The 14,838-nt window shown below is 50.3% G+C and overlaps 1 protein-coding gene across 1 annotated transcript in view; it reads left to right on the top strand.

The window, feature by feature from the left end:
- CLPB (ClpB family mitochondrial disaggregase) overlaps positions 1–10,498 on the top strand; it is a 45,979-nt gene extending 35,481 nt beyond the window's left edge. The window contains exons 6-7 of the mRNA XM_087722011.1: positions 1,411–1,508; positions 10,358–10,498. Coding sequence (XP_087578137.1) covers positions 1,411–1,508; positions 10,358–10,498 — 239 coding nt within the window. The remainder of the gene's footprint in view (positions 1–1,410; positions 1,509–10,357) is intronic.
- Positions 10,499–14,838: the final 4,340 nt, after the last annotated feature.

Genomic DNA, 14,838 nt, shown 5'->3' with positions numbered 1-14,838 from the left:
CATATTTCCCCAATGAGTGACCTTCGGCAGCTGCTCGGGCTCCGTCGTGCTGCACCGACGCTGGGGGTGAGCCGGCCTGCTATTTATCAAATATTATAAGTCAGGGCCCGCTCCTACCGTGCCGAGATTTGGGGAGGGGGCGTCCCAGCGCCCCGCGGAGCCCCCGGGCGTTGCCCAGGTGTTGATTCTCGGCCGACGACAGCTAGTGGGAGGTGACGAATGGCCTCCCGCTCGGATCCCCAAAGGCCGGAGCCCCTCTCGGCAGACGTGGGGCTGGCTACGTCCGGGAGAGGCACTTGCTGCTCCGGAGGAGTGGGGAGGGCGACCGAAGGGGGCTGGGGGGTCAGGCCACGCCTCTCAGGACGGCCAGCAAGTGTCCTGCCACCGAGTTATTTATGAAAGCATAATATTTTATTGCCCTGGGTGGGTATCGGAGGAGGTAGGGATCGACCGGCAGAGTCTGGTGGGTCTATCAATTATTACAGCAATTAGTCAAGTCGTCACAGCCATTAACAGGGGAATTAGACCAATATTGGTGAGCCCTTATTAATAGATTGACGGCAGGAGGAAGTCCCGATGTTCTCCGAAGACGAGGAGAAGGGAGCCCCCAGGGGCTACTCCCCCCCCCAAAAAAAACTTTTCTTTCTCCTCTTCCTTGGAGGCCCCGGCCATTGTCTCCTCACAAAGGAGCTTCATTTTGTGCCGGTTTTCTCTTGAAAAGGTTATTGAGCGGTCTTCCCTGGCAGGCCATAGATAATGTCACCTGTTCGGATGGTCTTTACGGGAGGCGACGGGGGGCGGGGGGGGGCGGAATGAACTCTGCGTGGGAAGTTTATGGCAGGCATTTTTCATTCCGTAAGCAAATATAGACAGGAGGACCTTGGAAGGGGCTAATTTGGGTCTCGGGGGGGCCCTTCTCCTTCCGTGTCCGGGGTCTCGGGCTCCCACTGGGCTTCAGGGGGAGAAGCAGGCAGGGCCCCCTTTCAGAGAAGGGCTGTGATGTGCACCCCATCTTGATGCAAAAACGGGGCACTCCCCAAGGTGCTCATCTCTGTACCTTTCTGGATTGTGATGGAGGAAAACTGCCCTTTCCCCCCCCTTCCTGGGGGGGGGGGTGGGCCTTAACAATAACCAAGTTGGAAGGGACCTCGGAGGGCTTCTAGTCCAGCCCTTGTTCAAGCAGGAGACCCTGCACCAGGGATGGCGAAACTTTTTGTCGTGCGACAACCCTGAGCTACAGATATCCTGCTCCATCCTCTGGATGCTCTCTCTCCTCTGGCCTTCATCCGTGTCCCATCGTCCTTCCCTCTTTCAAGCCTTCCTCATCCCAGAGACGATGAGGCCATAAGCAGAGGGCCTTGGAAGTCCCCCACCCCACCCAGATGTTGAGTTGCGTTTCTTCCTTTCCAGGTGCCAACCCCCTGCAGAGAAATGAAATGGGGCACACGCCTTTGGATTACGCCCGCGAGGGAGAAGTCATGAAGCTCTTGAAAAATTCAGCCACCAAGGTGAGGATTTGGGGGATTCGTTTCCTGCGGGCATCTCTCTCTTTCTAGCTCGGGGAAATGTTTCTGTTAATTATTTGAACCTCAAATTAGAGGGCATATATCAACACCCTAGAACAGTGTTTCTCAACCTTGGCAACTTGAAGATGTCCGGACGTCAACTCCCAGAATTCCCCAGCCAGCATTCGCTGGCTGGGGAATTCTGGGAGTTGAAGTCCGGACATCTTCAAGTTGCCAAGGTTGAGAAACACTGCCCTAGAAGTTAGACATGCACTTCAGAATGATCTTTGGTGCTGGTAGAAGTGAAAGCAGGGTTCCCCTGTACGAGTGAATGCGAAACATGCATTAGGGTTAGCGTTTTAGTTGAGCCTGGGTATGCGGATGGCAGAATCCTGATCGAAGGAGCAAAAAGAGGTTAAAAACATGTGGGAAGAGCAGTGTGGCTGTAAGCTGGCCAGGGAGGGTAAACAGGCCAGAGGTTTCCTCTTGAGTAGCGCACCAAGAAAGACAGTTTCTTAATTAATCTGAAGAAAACATGCGACAGGGTGGATCGAACGGAATACTTTGTGTAAAAGTATCAGAGAGGAAAGCTGGTTGCTCAATGCAATAGGAGAGAGAGAGAGAGAAAAAAAATTGATTGATTGTGGTATTTATACGCTTACATTACCTTTATGTTAAGTCAATAAGAATGACCACTTAAAAAACATTTCCATCGCGGTATCTGCCTGTGATGAAAGGCCAGCCTGTGGGATGGGATGCTTAGAAATAACTCACTATTGAGCAGCGAGCAGCGCGCCAGTTGTTTGTTAAGTGTGTGGATAAATTCATAAGGAATGCTTGCGGTGACAGTAGAGGCAGGTTGCTCCAAGACATAAATGTGCGTGTGTTTTATTTATTTTTACTTATTACATTTATATGACCGGCTGTAGCATATAAGCAACCATTTCCGTGTGTAAAACGATGATGCCGTGTTTCAAACACAGGCTTGAAGGCACCCAAAAATGTTAGGCAAATTGTAAAATGTGCTCAGAAGTACAGATTTTGAGAATTCACATGTCAAACCAAGATAGATGCAGGTAGTCCTCGGCTTACGACCACAATTGGAACCAAAATATATGTTGCTAAGGGAGACATTTGTTAAGTGAATTTTGCCACATTTTACAACCTTTCGTGGCCCGGTTGTTAAGTGAATCACTGCAGTTGTTATGTTAAGTGGAGTGAACCTGCCTTCCCAATTGACTTCGCTTGTCGGAAGGTCGCAAGACGGGATCACAGGAACACACACACACACACGGGACACTGCAACCGTCACAAGTATGCACCAGTTGCCAAGCGTCTGAATTTTGATCACATAGTCCGCGGGGATGCTGCAACGGTCGCAGGTGTGAAGAACGGTCATAAGTCACATTTTTCAGTGTTGTCATAACTTTGGACGGTCACTAAATGAACGGTTGTATGTCGAGGACTACCTATAATACGCAACAGGGGGGGAAATGAAATGCAAATTATACTCTAAATCAGAGGCTTCCAAACTTGGGAACTTTAAGACTTGTGGACTTCAACTCCCAGAATTCCCTAGCCGGGAATACCTGGCTGGGGGATTCTGGGAGTTGAAGTCCACAGGACTTAAAGTCGCCAAGGTTGAGAAACACTGTTCTAGAATAATGGCTCATTTTTGGAATTGGCACCATCTCTGCGTGCTGGTGAACAGGATTCCAATTCCAGTTGCTTTCCTCCTTGCCACCTCCACACATACAATGGAGGGGATCAACCCAAGGGAGAGGTTGACTGCAAAATCCAGAGGCCATCGGTTTTGGGGAGGGGGCAAAGGAGGACCGGCTAAAGCCGTCCCCATTTTAATTTGGGCAAAAGAAGCGCGTGGGGAGCTGGCATCCTTCTATCCCTGCGAGGAGGAGGAGGAGGAGGAAGAGGAGGAGAGAAACAATGTCTTGCCAAGTTTGATGAGCCCCCGGGGTCTTCTCCTGAAAGTGAAAGCTCTTTATTACTTAAAACAGTGTTTCTCAACCTTGGCAACTTGAAGATGTCCGGACTTCAACTCCCAGAATTCCCCAGCCAGTGAATGCTGGCTGGGGAATTCTGGGAGTTGAAGTCCGGACATCTTCAAGTTGCCAAGGTTGAGTAACACTGCCTTAAAAGATGCTTGGAGGAGAGTTTTTGTGTCTATGGACCCTTCAGCCGTGGATGGAGGGAGAGAGAGAGAGAGAGAGATGCTGTGATTTGTGGATAGACGGGAACCGCTGAAGGAAATGCGATTGTGCGCAGCACATAAAATCTTTCAACTCTTCCCGGCTTCTCGGGTGATGAATTCACCGCTTGGGGTGGGGATGCCGAGGTAGATGTGGAGAGAGCTTGTTCCTCCTGCCCCTTCCCAAACCTTTGAGGATTTATGGGCCGCTCTCATGCCCGCTGGACTCATGCACTGGTGCTGCTAGTCCCATCCCCGCATTGTCTTCGCACCCCAGGGGACAAAGCAACAGGAGTTTCCACGGACGGCTTCCGTTGTGGGAAGGGCTCCCTTCTTACTTGTCATGGGATAGAACAGAAGGGACCTTGGAGGTCTTCTAGTCCAACCCTATACCGTTTCAGACAAATGGCTGTCTTAAAAGCAGAACAGGGATGGAACACCCACAATTTTTTGACAACCTTGTGCCCACCTGCACAAAATAATGGCCAGGTGATGGGTGGAGCTTTTTCTGGGGCAGCCCCTCCCTCAGTATGGAAGTCTCTCCTGGAAAAACAGGATGGTAGGGTTGGAAGGGACCTTGGAGGTCCTGTAGTCCACCCCCTCCTCAAGCAGGAGACCCCGTACCATTTCAGACAAATGGTTGTCTAATCTCTTCTTAAAAGCCTCCAGTGAAGGAGCGCCTGCAACTTCTGGTGGGAGGCTGTTCCACTGGCTAATTGTCCTCTCTGTTAGGAAGCTTCTCCTTAATTCCAGGGTTCTTCTGTCCTTGGTTAGTTTCCATCCGTTGCGTCTTGTCCTGCCTTCAGGGGCTTCACTCAACAATCATGTTACCGGTAGTCCTCTACTTATGACCATAATCGAGCCCAAATGCGAGCTATGCCCCATTTTACGACCTTCCTTGCCACAGTTGTTAAGTGAGCCGATGCAGTTGTTAACTTAGTCACAAAGGTTGTTAGGTGAATCTGGCTTCCCCCATTGACTTTGCTTGTTGGAAGGTCGCGGAAAAGCAAATCGTGCAACCGTCATAAGTACGAGTCAGTTGACACGTGTCCCAATTTTGATCACATGACTGTGGGGAATGCTGCAACGGTCTTATTAAGTGTGAAAAACGTACAGGTGAAGGTCTTTTCAGTGGCGCTGTAACTTCCAGCGGTCACTAAGTGAATTGTTGTAAGCCGAGGATTACTTGCACTCTGCATTGCTTTATGCACCCTGACTCCAGCATTTAATAGCCTGCATCCAAGCCTGTTAATGTTGAGCAGGGCCTGTCCTCACTATCTACATCAGTATTTCTCAACCTTGGCGACTTTAAGTCCTGTGGACTTCAACTCCCAGAATCCCCCAGCCAGCGCACCTGCGCTGGCTGGGGGATTCTGGGAGTTGAAGTCCACAGGACTTAAAGTCGCCAAGGTTGAGAAACACTGATCTACGTCCATCCTGCTCCCTACCACGACAGCCACTAATTCTCTAAAGCAGACTCCTGGAGGACTTCAACTCCCAGAATCCCTCAGTCAGCCTGGAGAATCCTGGGAGTTGAAGTCTGCCAGGCTTTTAAGTTCCCACGGTTGGGGACCTTTGCTCTAAAACAGGGGTGTCCAAACCTGGGAACTTTAAGACGTGTGGACTTCAACTCCCAGAATTCTCCAGGCTGACTGAGGAATTCTGGGAGTTGAAGTCCACAAGTTCCCAAGTTTGGACACCCCTGCTGTATAGTATCCTGACATGCCATAAACACCCATTTTGTCGGCTTCAGCATAAAGCCCTTGAATTCGTTATATGAGAGAAAGAAAGAGAAAAGCTGGTGTGAAATGTTGGCGGAATCCACCTGTCAATCATCTGGGATAATATATCCGGCAAGCAGCCCCCAAAATGCATTATGGGAGGGGTTTGTTTTTTTTTAGTTTGTTTGCTTTTTGCAAGCATAAAAAAAGCAGGAGAGAAAAGAATTGGCCTATATATTCAGAGAGACAGAGATGTATAGGCGGGGGAGAGGACTTGGAGGCCAGTGATATATGCAGAGCCCGAGGGGGCTGGGGGGGGAGCGACAGGCTCCGTGAGTTCCAGGATTCAGCCCCGCGAGGAGGATCCTTTGGGATCAGCCAGGAAGTTATTGCTCCATATTGAAACATCAGGATGAATTGGGGAGGGGGGGGAGGTTCTTCCCTTTCGACGGATTGGCTTGGTGGCTTTTTTGCTTTTTATTTTTTTAAAAACCTTCGGTCACAGTCGTTCCCATCACAGGAAAAACCTCCCTGTCCCACAATCCGTTCTGTGGCCGAAAAAGCACTTTTTTTATGGTGAAAACGGAGAATGCTGATTAAATCAGGTATTGATGGAAGAGAATAGCAATAGCAATAGCAGTTAGACTTATATACCGCTTCATAGGGCTTTCAGCCCTCTCTAAGCGGTTTACAGAGTCAGCATATCGCCCCCAACAACAATCTGGGTCCTCATTTTACCCACCTCGGAAGGATGGAAGGCTGAGTCAACCCTGAGCCGGTGAGATTTGAACAGCCGAACTGCAGAACTGCAGTCAGCTGAAGTAGCCTGCAGTGCTGCGTTTAACCACTGCGCCACCTCGGCTCTAGAATAGTTGTCGCTCAGGGTTGAATGTCCTCCCTTCCAACACCGATGAGATTCTCTAGTTTGGTCATGAAACGTCTGCCAGAGAGCACCAAGGACCCCCACAGTCCTCTTCCTCCTCCTCATTTTCCTCCTCCTCCTCCCTTCTAGCACTGATAATGTTCCTTAGTTGGGTCATGAAACGCCTGCCAGAAAACCACCAAGCTCAGAGAGCACCAAAGACCCTCACAGTCCTCTCTTGCAAGCCTTCTTCCCTTCTAGCCACTGATGATGTTCCCTAGTTGGGTCATGAAATGTCTGCAAGGAAGGACCCCACAGTCTTCTTCCTCCTCTCCATAAACTGCCTTCCCTTCTAGCACTGATGATGTTCTCTAGTTGGGTCGTGAAACGCCTGCCAGAAAACCACCAGGCTCAGAGGGCACCAAAGACCCCCACAATCCTCTCTTGCAAGCCTTCTTCCCTTCTAGCACTGATGATGTTCCCTAGTTGGGTCGTGAAATGTCTGCAAGGAAGGACCCCACAGTCTTCTTCCTCCTCTCCATAAACTGCCTTCCCTTCTAGCACTGATGATGTTCCCTAGTTGGGTCGTGAAACGCCTGCCAGAAATCCACCAGGCTCAGAGAGCACCAAAGACCCCCACAGTCCTCTCTTGCAAGCCTTCTTCCCTTCTAGCACTGATGATGTTCCCTAGTTGGGTCGTGAAACGCCTGCCAGAAAACCAAGCTCAGAGAGCACCAAGTCCTCCTCCTCCTTTTCTCCACAGACCCCACTCTTCTCTAGCACTGATGATGTTCCCTAGTTGGGTCCTGAAACGCCTGCCAGAAGATCAGCCCAGTGTAGTCAAAGGAAAGGTGGAAAGGACAACCTTGCCTTGTTGGGTCAGATCATTCAGCCAACTGTGAATCAAAGACCACGCCGGCTGTGACCGTTTTTGAAGAGTGCAATTATCCCCCCGTGGAAGAAAGACGATACCTTTCCTGGCCAAGGATGAAGCCCCTTTTGCCTACCACAAACCCTTTGGAAGGACTTGGGGCAGTGAGTTTGGTGTGAATAGATTTTTTTTCTCTCCTCCCGTTCGTTTTGGAGAGTCGGAAAAGCTGTGGGAGGCACAGGTGAAGTTTTGGCCCGCCTGTTGCTGGATTGGGCACACGAAGCTTAAAACTTCGGGGCTGCCAATGCCAGGATGTAGATAGATGTAGATAAATTTATCCTTGCCCAGCTGGACGAAAAGGCGCCACCAGGGTAGGGAAGGGCTATTGAACACAGATTTTGTGGTTTGGTGTTGGCTGCAGACGAATGTTGTGTCCCTGCAGTCACAGTGACACAATGGCCTTTGGTCATCTGCTTCCAGAAGCCCACAGTTTCTTATGGGTATTTATCCACCTCCTGTCCACGAGTGAATGTTTTTGTTTATATCTGTGATGTTTATACGCTTTTATATTAAAAGGAGAAGCGAAACTTGGCCTGCAGTACAAATGAGTTCAATATCAGTAATCAAAATAAAATTTCCCAGTTACGCATAAATTATGCATCCTGCCGAAATTGGAAAAGCCTCATACCCCGAAAGAACACAGAAACGGCTTAAAGCAGGAGGAAAAATTACCCCGAACGGTGTAACTGCGCTTTGCAAATCGAGATTAAGGGTTGCTTAAAACCTCCCTCCTAAGGCCCAGGGCCATATCTGCTGCAGGGGGTCTCCTTGCGATTCTGACGTGCCACGTCACTGAACCCCTGCAGCTGACCTTGAGAACTGGGCAAAGGGGAAGAAGAATCCGAATAGAAGCCGGAAGGGACCTTAGAGGTCTTGTAGTCCCACCCCCTGCTCAGGCAGGAGACCCCCCCACCTCATTTCTGACAAAATGGCAATCCAGCCTCTCTTCTTCAAAACCTCCAGGGACGAAGCTCCCACAACTTCCGGAGGCAACTTCTGTTCCACTGGTTAATTGAGACCTTGAGCTGATTGTAGGTGGTCCTCAACTTACGACCGCTTACTTCGCGACAGTTCAAAGTTACGGTCTCCCTGCAATCACGTGATCGCCGCCCCCCCCCCCGGCACGCCTGGCTTTCAGCAAAACCACGCCCATGGCAAGCAGTGGATTTGCACTTACAACCGCCATCTTCGCTTAACGGCCGAGTGCAACCGCAGTGATTCGCTTAATGATCGCTGCAAAAAAAAATTGTCGTAAAAGTTATCACCTACCTGAAAAGGGGAACCTATGGCCTGAATTTGAATTTTGGGCCAGGTATCCCCTCGGTCCCGCGATTGAAGCACTCTGCCACAAGGGCCCGCCTTAACCCTAAAACTGTAGCAAAGAAGGAGGAAAGGAAGGAGAGAAGGAGAAAAGAAAGGAGGGAAGGAAGGAGGGAAGGAGAGAAGGAGGGAGGGAAGGAAGGGGAGTAGGAGAGAAGAAACGAGGGAGGGAGGGAAGAAGAAGTAGGACCGTTGTAAGATAAGATGGATCTATGGGATGATAAAAAAGCAATCTTCAAGTATATTGTCAACAGTAGGGAAAAATTGTTATAAATACATATTATTAATAACAGTTATGAGATCATATAATTGTGAATGTATATATGAAATTGATAAAAGAAAATAAATTATTTAAAAAAAAACAAAGAAGGGGGTTCACACTTACGACCACCATGTTTGCTTAATCACTCGCACTTCCAAGTCTGATGATTCACTTTTAATTACCCTTGTAAATAAAACTTCACAAGATCAGATTGGTCACACGGCCCAACCCGTTTTACAACCATTACAACTGAACGCCTGTAATGAGCAGGCTCCATTGAAGTCATAACTTAAGGACTACCCATATTATGGCATCATCCAAATGATGTAAATCAGGGGGTCTCCAACCATCCGGGCACCAGGAACCGGTTTCACGGAAGACCATTTTTCTAAAGACTTGTGGGGGGGGGGGGTTTCCACACACACAACCTGTTTCCTGCACATGCGCAGACGAAGCTTCGCGTCCCCACCCGCTGCTTGCGTGGTCCGGTCCCTAACAGACCCCGGCACGGGTTGGGGCCCCCGGATGTAAATGGTCTGATCCGTGTGGTGGCACCTCAATCTGACTTCCACTCTGTTCAGGCCAAGAGCATTCTGGATTGTGCCCTGTGCCTGAGGCTCTTGAGCCTCATTTATTAATTTTTATTTATTAATTAGACTTATATACCGCTTCATAGGGCTTTCAGCTCTCTCTAAGCGGTTTACAAATTTTTTAGCAAATTGAGTCAGCAACTCGCCCCCACAGTCCGGGTCCTCATTTCACCCACCTCGGAAGGATGGAAGGCTGAGTCGACCTTGAGCCGGTGAGATTTGAACCGCTGAACTGCAGATCACAGTCAGCTAAAGTGGCCTGCAGTACTGCACCCTAACCATTGCGCCACCTCGGCTCCTCGCCTTGTCCTAGAGGGCAACCGATGTGATGTTCCCGTGTTTCGTCCATGAGGCCAATGTGGAGAAAAGACAGGACACGACCTTTCTCGGGATGGAGCGACGACCCAGATCGGGGGTCTGAGAGCCCCTTTTATTGAGATAGGACAAAGGCAGGAGGAGCAATAGCATGTGGTTAAAAACAGCCTGTAAAAGTACAATTTCTAATCTACTGCTCAGGGAAGTTCTGTCTATATATGGTCAAATCCTGGGCGTCATTGGTAGGGCACATCTCAGGATGTTATGTTATGAACTATCAGGATGTTATGGGGTTTTAGGAGTTTGTTTTCTCCTGTGTGGTTCAGCGTGGCTCCGCATGCCCTGTTATGAACTGGGCCATGGGTGACCCACACCTACACAAGGAACTATATTACAACAAGCTGAGCTGATTTTCCACCCCTGGCTCACCACCCTCTTCTAGGACAGGGGAGATGGGGGGCTGGGGACGGAGTGACTGGGGGGCTCCTGGAAACAGCCCTGCAGCTCCCTCCAAGGTGGCCGGGGATCTCTCTGTCCCCCCGCAGGGAGCGTCCCTCTGATCCAACCACTTCTCAGACTGGGCAGGGCTGCGAAAGGGAGACCAGAATGTCACCAGCATCTCTCTTTTCCTTGCCCTTCCCACAGTTCCAGGAAGAGAAGCGCCGGAGAGAAATCGAGGAACGCCGGCGGTTTCCCCTCGAGCAGCGACTCCGAGAACACATCATTGGGCAGGAGAGCGCCATCGCCACCGTTGGAGCCGGTGAGACGGGGGATCCAACTCATTGAGCCAAAGACTGCTCCCACGTGTGTTGTTTGGATGGACGGACTGGATGGATGGATGGATGGACGGATGGGATGGATGGATGGATTGAAGGGATGGATAAGATGAAAGAGCAGGATAAGCAAAAGGTGGAAGCTAATCAATGGGAGAAAGAACTAGAACTAAGGAGAAATTTCCTGACAGGGAGGACAATTAGCCAGTGGAACGGCTTCCCTCCAGAAGGTGTGGGGGGCTCCATCACTGGAGGTTTTCATGAAAGAATGGAGCAGCCATTCCTCTGGGTTGCTGTAGGGTCTCCAACTTGAGCAGAGAGGTGAACTGGGGCCGGGGGGGGGGGGGCGTGTGAGTGGCAGGCATTAGTGCTACTGCATGAAGCTCAATTCGCGCAAATAGAGCTTCACACCTGAGTGTAAGTGCCCTCCGCTCACACGAGTGGGACTTAACGTGTGCGTGTTTGTGCCCATTTCTTCCACGGCCCGATTTCAAACAGGCCGCAGCCCGGTTGTGGGGTTAGGGTGCTCTGAACTAGAAGACCCCCAAGGTCCCTTCCAACCCTGTTGTTCTACGCTCTGTGAGTGCCAGCTTGGGAGGGTGTCTCTGCCCACTAGGTCCCAGGAGACAAACCCTGGTTCTGTTGTGCTCCACTGGCCACAGTGAGGAGGTTGGGGAGGATCCTGGGCCAGTCCTGGAGGCTGGGGAAGGCTCTGACGAGGGCTCTGTGTCGGAGGCAGAGAGGGCCCCAGGGCCATCAAGGAGTTATGTGCTGCCTCCGGAGCCTCCAGAGCCGGAGATCAGCGAGGCAGAGGAACAGGGGGAGCCTGTTCCCAGTGCAGGCATGCACAGAGCTGCCAGGAGGCAAGAACAGTTAAGAGAGAAGGGATGACTTGGGAGGAAGGCTTGGAGGTGATTGACCCCTCCCATAAGTCATAAAGGAGGAGCAAAGGCACGGGAGCCTTTAGAGGAAGCAACTTGGTTCATGCTGGTTGGTTTAAATTCTGAAGCTCCGTTTTGACTCTGTGCTCCGTGTGGCCTTGCAAAGCTAATTGCCAGTTAAGTCTCTGGCAGCGTTTCAAGGACGATAAAGGTGGGTGCTTATCAGCCTTATCAGCCTTATCCCGAAAGACTTTGGCAGACTATTGTAGGACTGTTTACAAACTATTTGGGACTCATTATGGGCTGTGAATGAATATAAGAAAGAAAAAGAGGGTTTGGGGGACTAAGCGTGTGCTTTTCGCTGCCTCAGGAAGCCTCGGCCAGAACCGTTTCCAGGCAGAGGGAGCCCCGTTCTTGTCCAGTTGCTAAAACCCCCCCGGGCTCGACTCCCGGCCTAGGAGGATTTCCGCTTACGGCTCTTTCTCAAGGGAGCCTAGTAAATGAAGCCATGGTCATAAGTTTGAACCTCGTTGCCAAGCGGCTGAATTTGGGTCACATGACCCTGGGGTGCGGCAAGCGTGAAAGCCACTTTTTCAGTGCCGTTGTAACTTTGGACGGTCACTAAGTGAACGGTCGTAAGGCGAGGACTGCCTATAAAGTCCGAGAGACCCAGGACCCACCCAAAGGGCTGGGAGCCTCGGCTCAGTCTCTTCCTCCTCCCTCAGGCAGAAACCCCCGGAAGGCTCAGCTAGGAAGTAGTGGGGGGCCTGTCCCGGAAGACGGGGCCTCCAAGTGGTCTTTGGAGACGGGGGTGGAGTGGGGGTGAGAGGAGGCAGGTCCCCCGTGCACACCCACAGCTTGGCAGCTGGGTGGGGCTGAAGCCGTGCAGGCAGCTGGGGAAGCTAATTCAGAGGCAGTGATTAATGGGGAGGGGTCCTCTCTCGTGTGGGGGAGGGGGGCTGCCTTGGGCACAGCAGAGAGCAGCTGCCTCCCTTCGGGAAACTCTCCTGATTGAATTACGGGGCGCAGGCGCCCTTCGCTCTTGGGCAAGGACCAGCTGCCCTCTGCCCCCCCCCTCGGCCAGAGCGGGTGGCTCTTCCTCCCACTGGGGTTGGCCTGGCTGTGGACTTTGGGGGCAGCGGCCGGCTGGGGTCTCTGGTGGGCTCTGGGCACCCAGCGCCCCCTCTTCCCCCTCCTCTTCCTCTTTCTTTCTTTCTTTCTTTCTCTGCCTTCCTTCTTCCTTTCCTTCCTTTACTCTCTCCCTCTTTCTTTTTTCTTCCTTCCTTCCCCCTTCTCTTTCTTTCTTTCTTTCTCTTCCTTTCCTCTTTTATTTCCTTTACTCTTTTTCTCTTTCTTTTTTCTTCCTTCCATTTCCCTTTCCTTCCTTCCCCCTCCTTTCTTTCTCTTCCTTTTTCTTCCTTCCTTCCCTCTTTCTTTCTCTCCCTTCCTTCCTTCTTCCTTTACTCTCTCCCTCTTTCTTTTTTCTTCTTTCCATTTCCCTTCCTTCCCCCTCCTTTCTTTCTCTTTTTTTCTCTCTTTCTCCTTCCCTCCCTCCCTCCCTCTTTCTTTCTTTCTCTCCCTTCCTTTATTTCCTTCCTTTACTCTCTCCATTTCTTTTTTCTTCCTTCCATTTTCCCTTCCTTTCTTCCCCCTCCTTTCTTTCTCTTCCTTTTTCTTCCTTCCTTCCCTCTTTCTCTCCCTTCCTTCCTTCTTCCTTTATTCTCTCCCTCTTTCTTTTTTCTTCTTTCCATTTCCCTTCCTTCCCCCTCCTTTCTTTCTCTTTTTTTCTCTCTTTCTCCTTCCCTCCCTCCCTCCCTCCCTCTTTCTTTCTTTCTTTCTCTCCCTTCCTTTATTTCCTTCCTTTACTCTCTCCATTTCTTTTTTCTTCCTTCCATTTTCCCTTCCTTTCTTCCCCTCCTTTCTTTCTCTTCCTTTTTCTTCCTTCCTTCCCTCTTTCTCTCCCTTCCTTCCTTCTTCCTTTACTCTCTCCCTCTTTCTTTTTTCTTCTTTCCATTTCCCTTCCTTCCCCCTCCTTTCTTTCTCTTTTTTCTCTCTCTTTCTCCTTCCCTCCCTCCCTCCCTCTTTCTTTCTTTCTTTCTCTCCCTTCCTTTATTTCCTTCCTTTACTCTCTCCATTTCTTTTTTCTTCCTTCCATTTTCCCTTCCTTTCTTCCCCCTCCTTTCTTTCTCTTCCTTTTTCTTCCTTCCCTCTTCCTTTCTCTCCCTTCCTTCCTTCTTCCTTTACTCTCTCCCTCTTTCTTTTTTCTTCTTTCCATTTCCCTTCCTTCCCCCTCCTTTCTTTCTCTTTTTTTCTCTCTTTCTCCTTCCCTCCCTCCCTCCCTCTTTCTTTCTTTCTTTCTCTCCCTTCCTTTATTTCCTTCCTTTACTCTCTCCATTTCTTTTTTCTTCCTTCCATTTTCCCTTCCTTTCTTCCCCCTCCTTTCTTTCTCTTTCTTTTTCTTCCTTCCCTCTTCCTTTCTCTCCCTTCCTTCCTTCTTCCTTTACTCTCTCCCTCTTTCTTTTTTCTTCTTTCCATTTCCCTTCCTTCCCCCTCCTTTCTTTCTCTTTTTTTTCTCTCTTTCTCCTTCCCTCCCTCCCTCCCTCTTTCTTTCTTTCTTTCTCTCCCTTCCTTTATTTCCTTCCTTTACTCTCTCCATTTCTTTTTTCTTCCTTCCATTTTCCCTTCCTTTCTTCCCCCTCCTTTCTTTCTCTTCCTTTTTCTTCCTTTCTCTATCTTTCTTTCCTTCTTTTTTCTCTCTTTCCTTCCTTCCCTCCCTCTTTCTTTCTTTCTCTCTCTTCCTTCCTTCTTTCCTTCCTTTACTCTCTCTCTCTTTCTTTCTTCCTTCCTTCCATTTCTCCTTCCTTCCTCCCCCTTCTCTCCTTCCCTCCTCCCTCTTCTCGGTTTTTAAGGCCTTGTGAAAGGCCAGCAAGGGGTGGGGGGTGGGGGGGGCTGTCTAATCTCGAAGGGGAGGGTATCCCACAGAGCAGGGGCCACTGCAGAAAAGGCCCCTCTTGTAGCTCCTCCAGCAGCCAATCGAGAGGGCTGGGAAGCCCCAGAGAAGCCGAAGGGCTGTTGCTTCGGCTATGCTGCTCAAGGAGGGAGGCTGAAAGATGGCAGAAGGGACTAGCCCCTTAACAGCCATTGCCAGAGGTTTCCAAGAACAGACTGGAGATCCATTGGGCGGGGGAGGAATGAGGTCTTCTGGCTTGAGCAGGGGGGTTGGACTGGAGGACCTCTCAGGCCCCTTTCCGGCCTCAGGATTGTATATTGTTCCGGTACCGCCGACCCAACCGGCCTCCCATCCAGCAGCCCCACAAAATGAATTGATTTGATAAATGGACATTTATTACGCTCACAAATTGGCTGGAACCAATTTTGCTCACGCCGACCCCTGATAACTGCTGGGGTATTGATTTGTGTAAAGTAATACAGTGAATTTATCAGTTCAATCGCCCGACTGAAGGGCCTCCCA

Source organism: Thamnophis sirtalis, unplaced genomic scaffold (genome assembly GCF_051295495.1).
Source record: "Thamnophis sirtalis isolate CommonGarterSnake01/CBP01778 unplaced genomic scaffold, rThaSir2_p1.2 scaffold_8, whole genome shotgun sequence".
NCBI classification, from domain to species: domain Eukaryota; kingdom Metazoa; phylum Chordata; class Lepidosauria; order Squamata; family Natricidae; genus Thamnophis; species Thamnophis sirtalis.
This window is presented reverse-complemented; position numbering and strand designations above follow the sequence as displayed.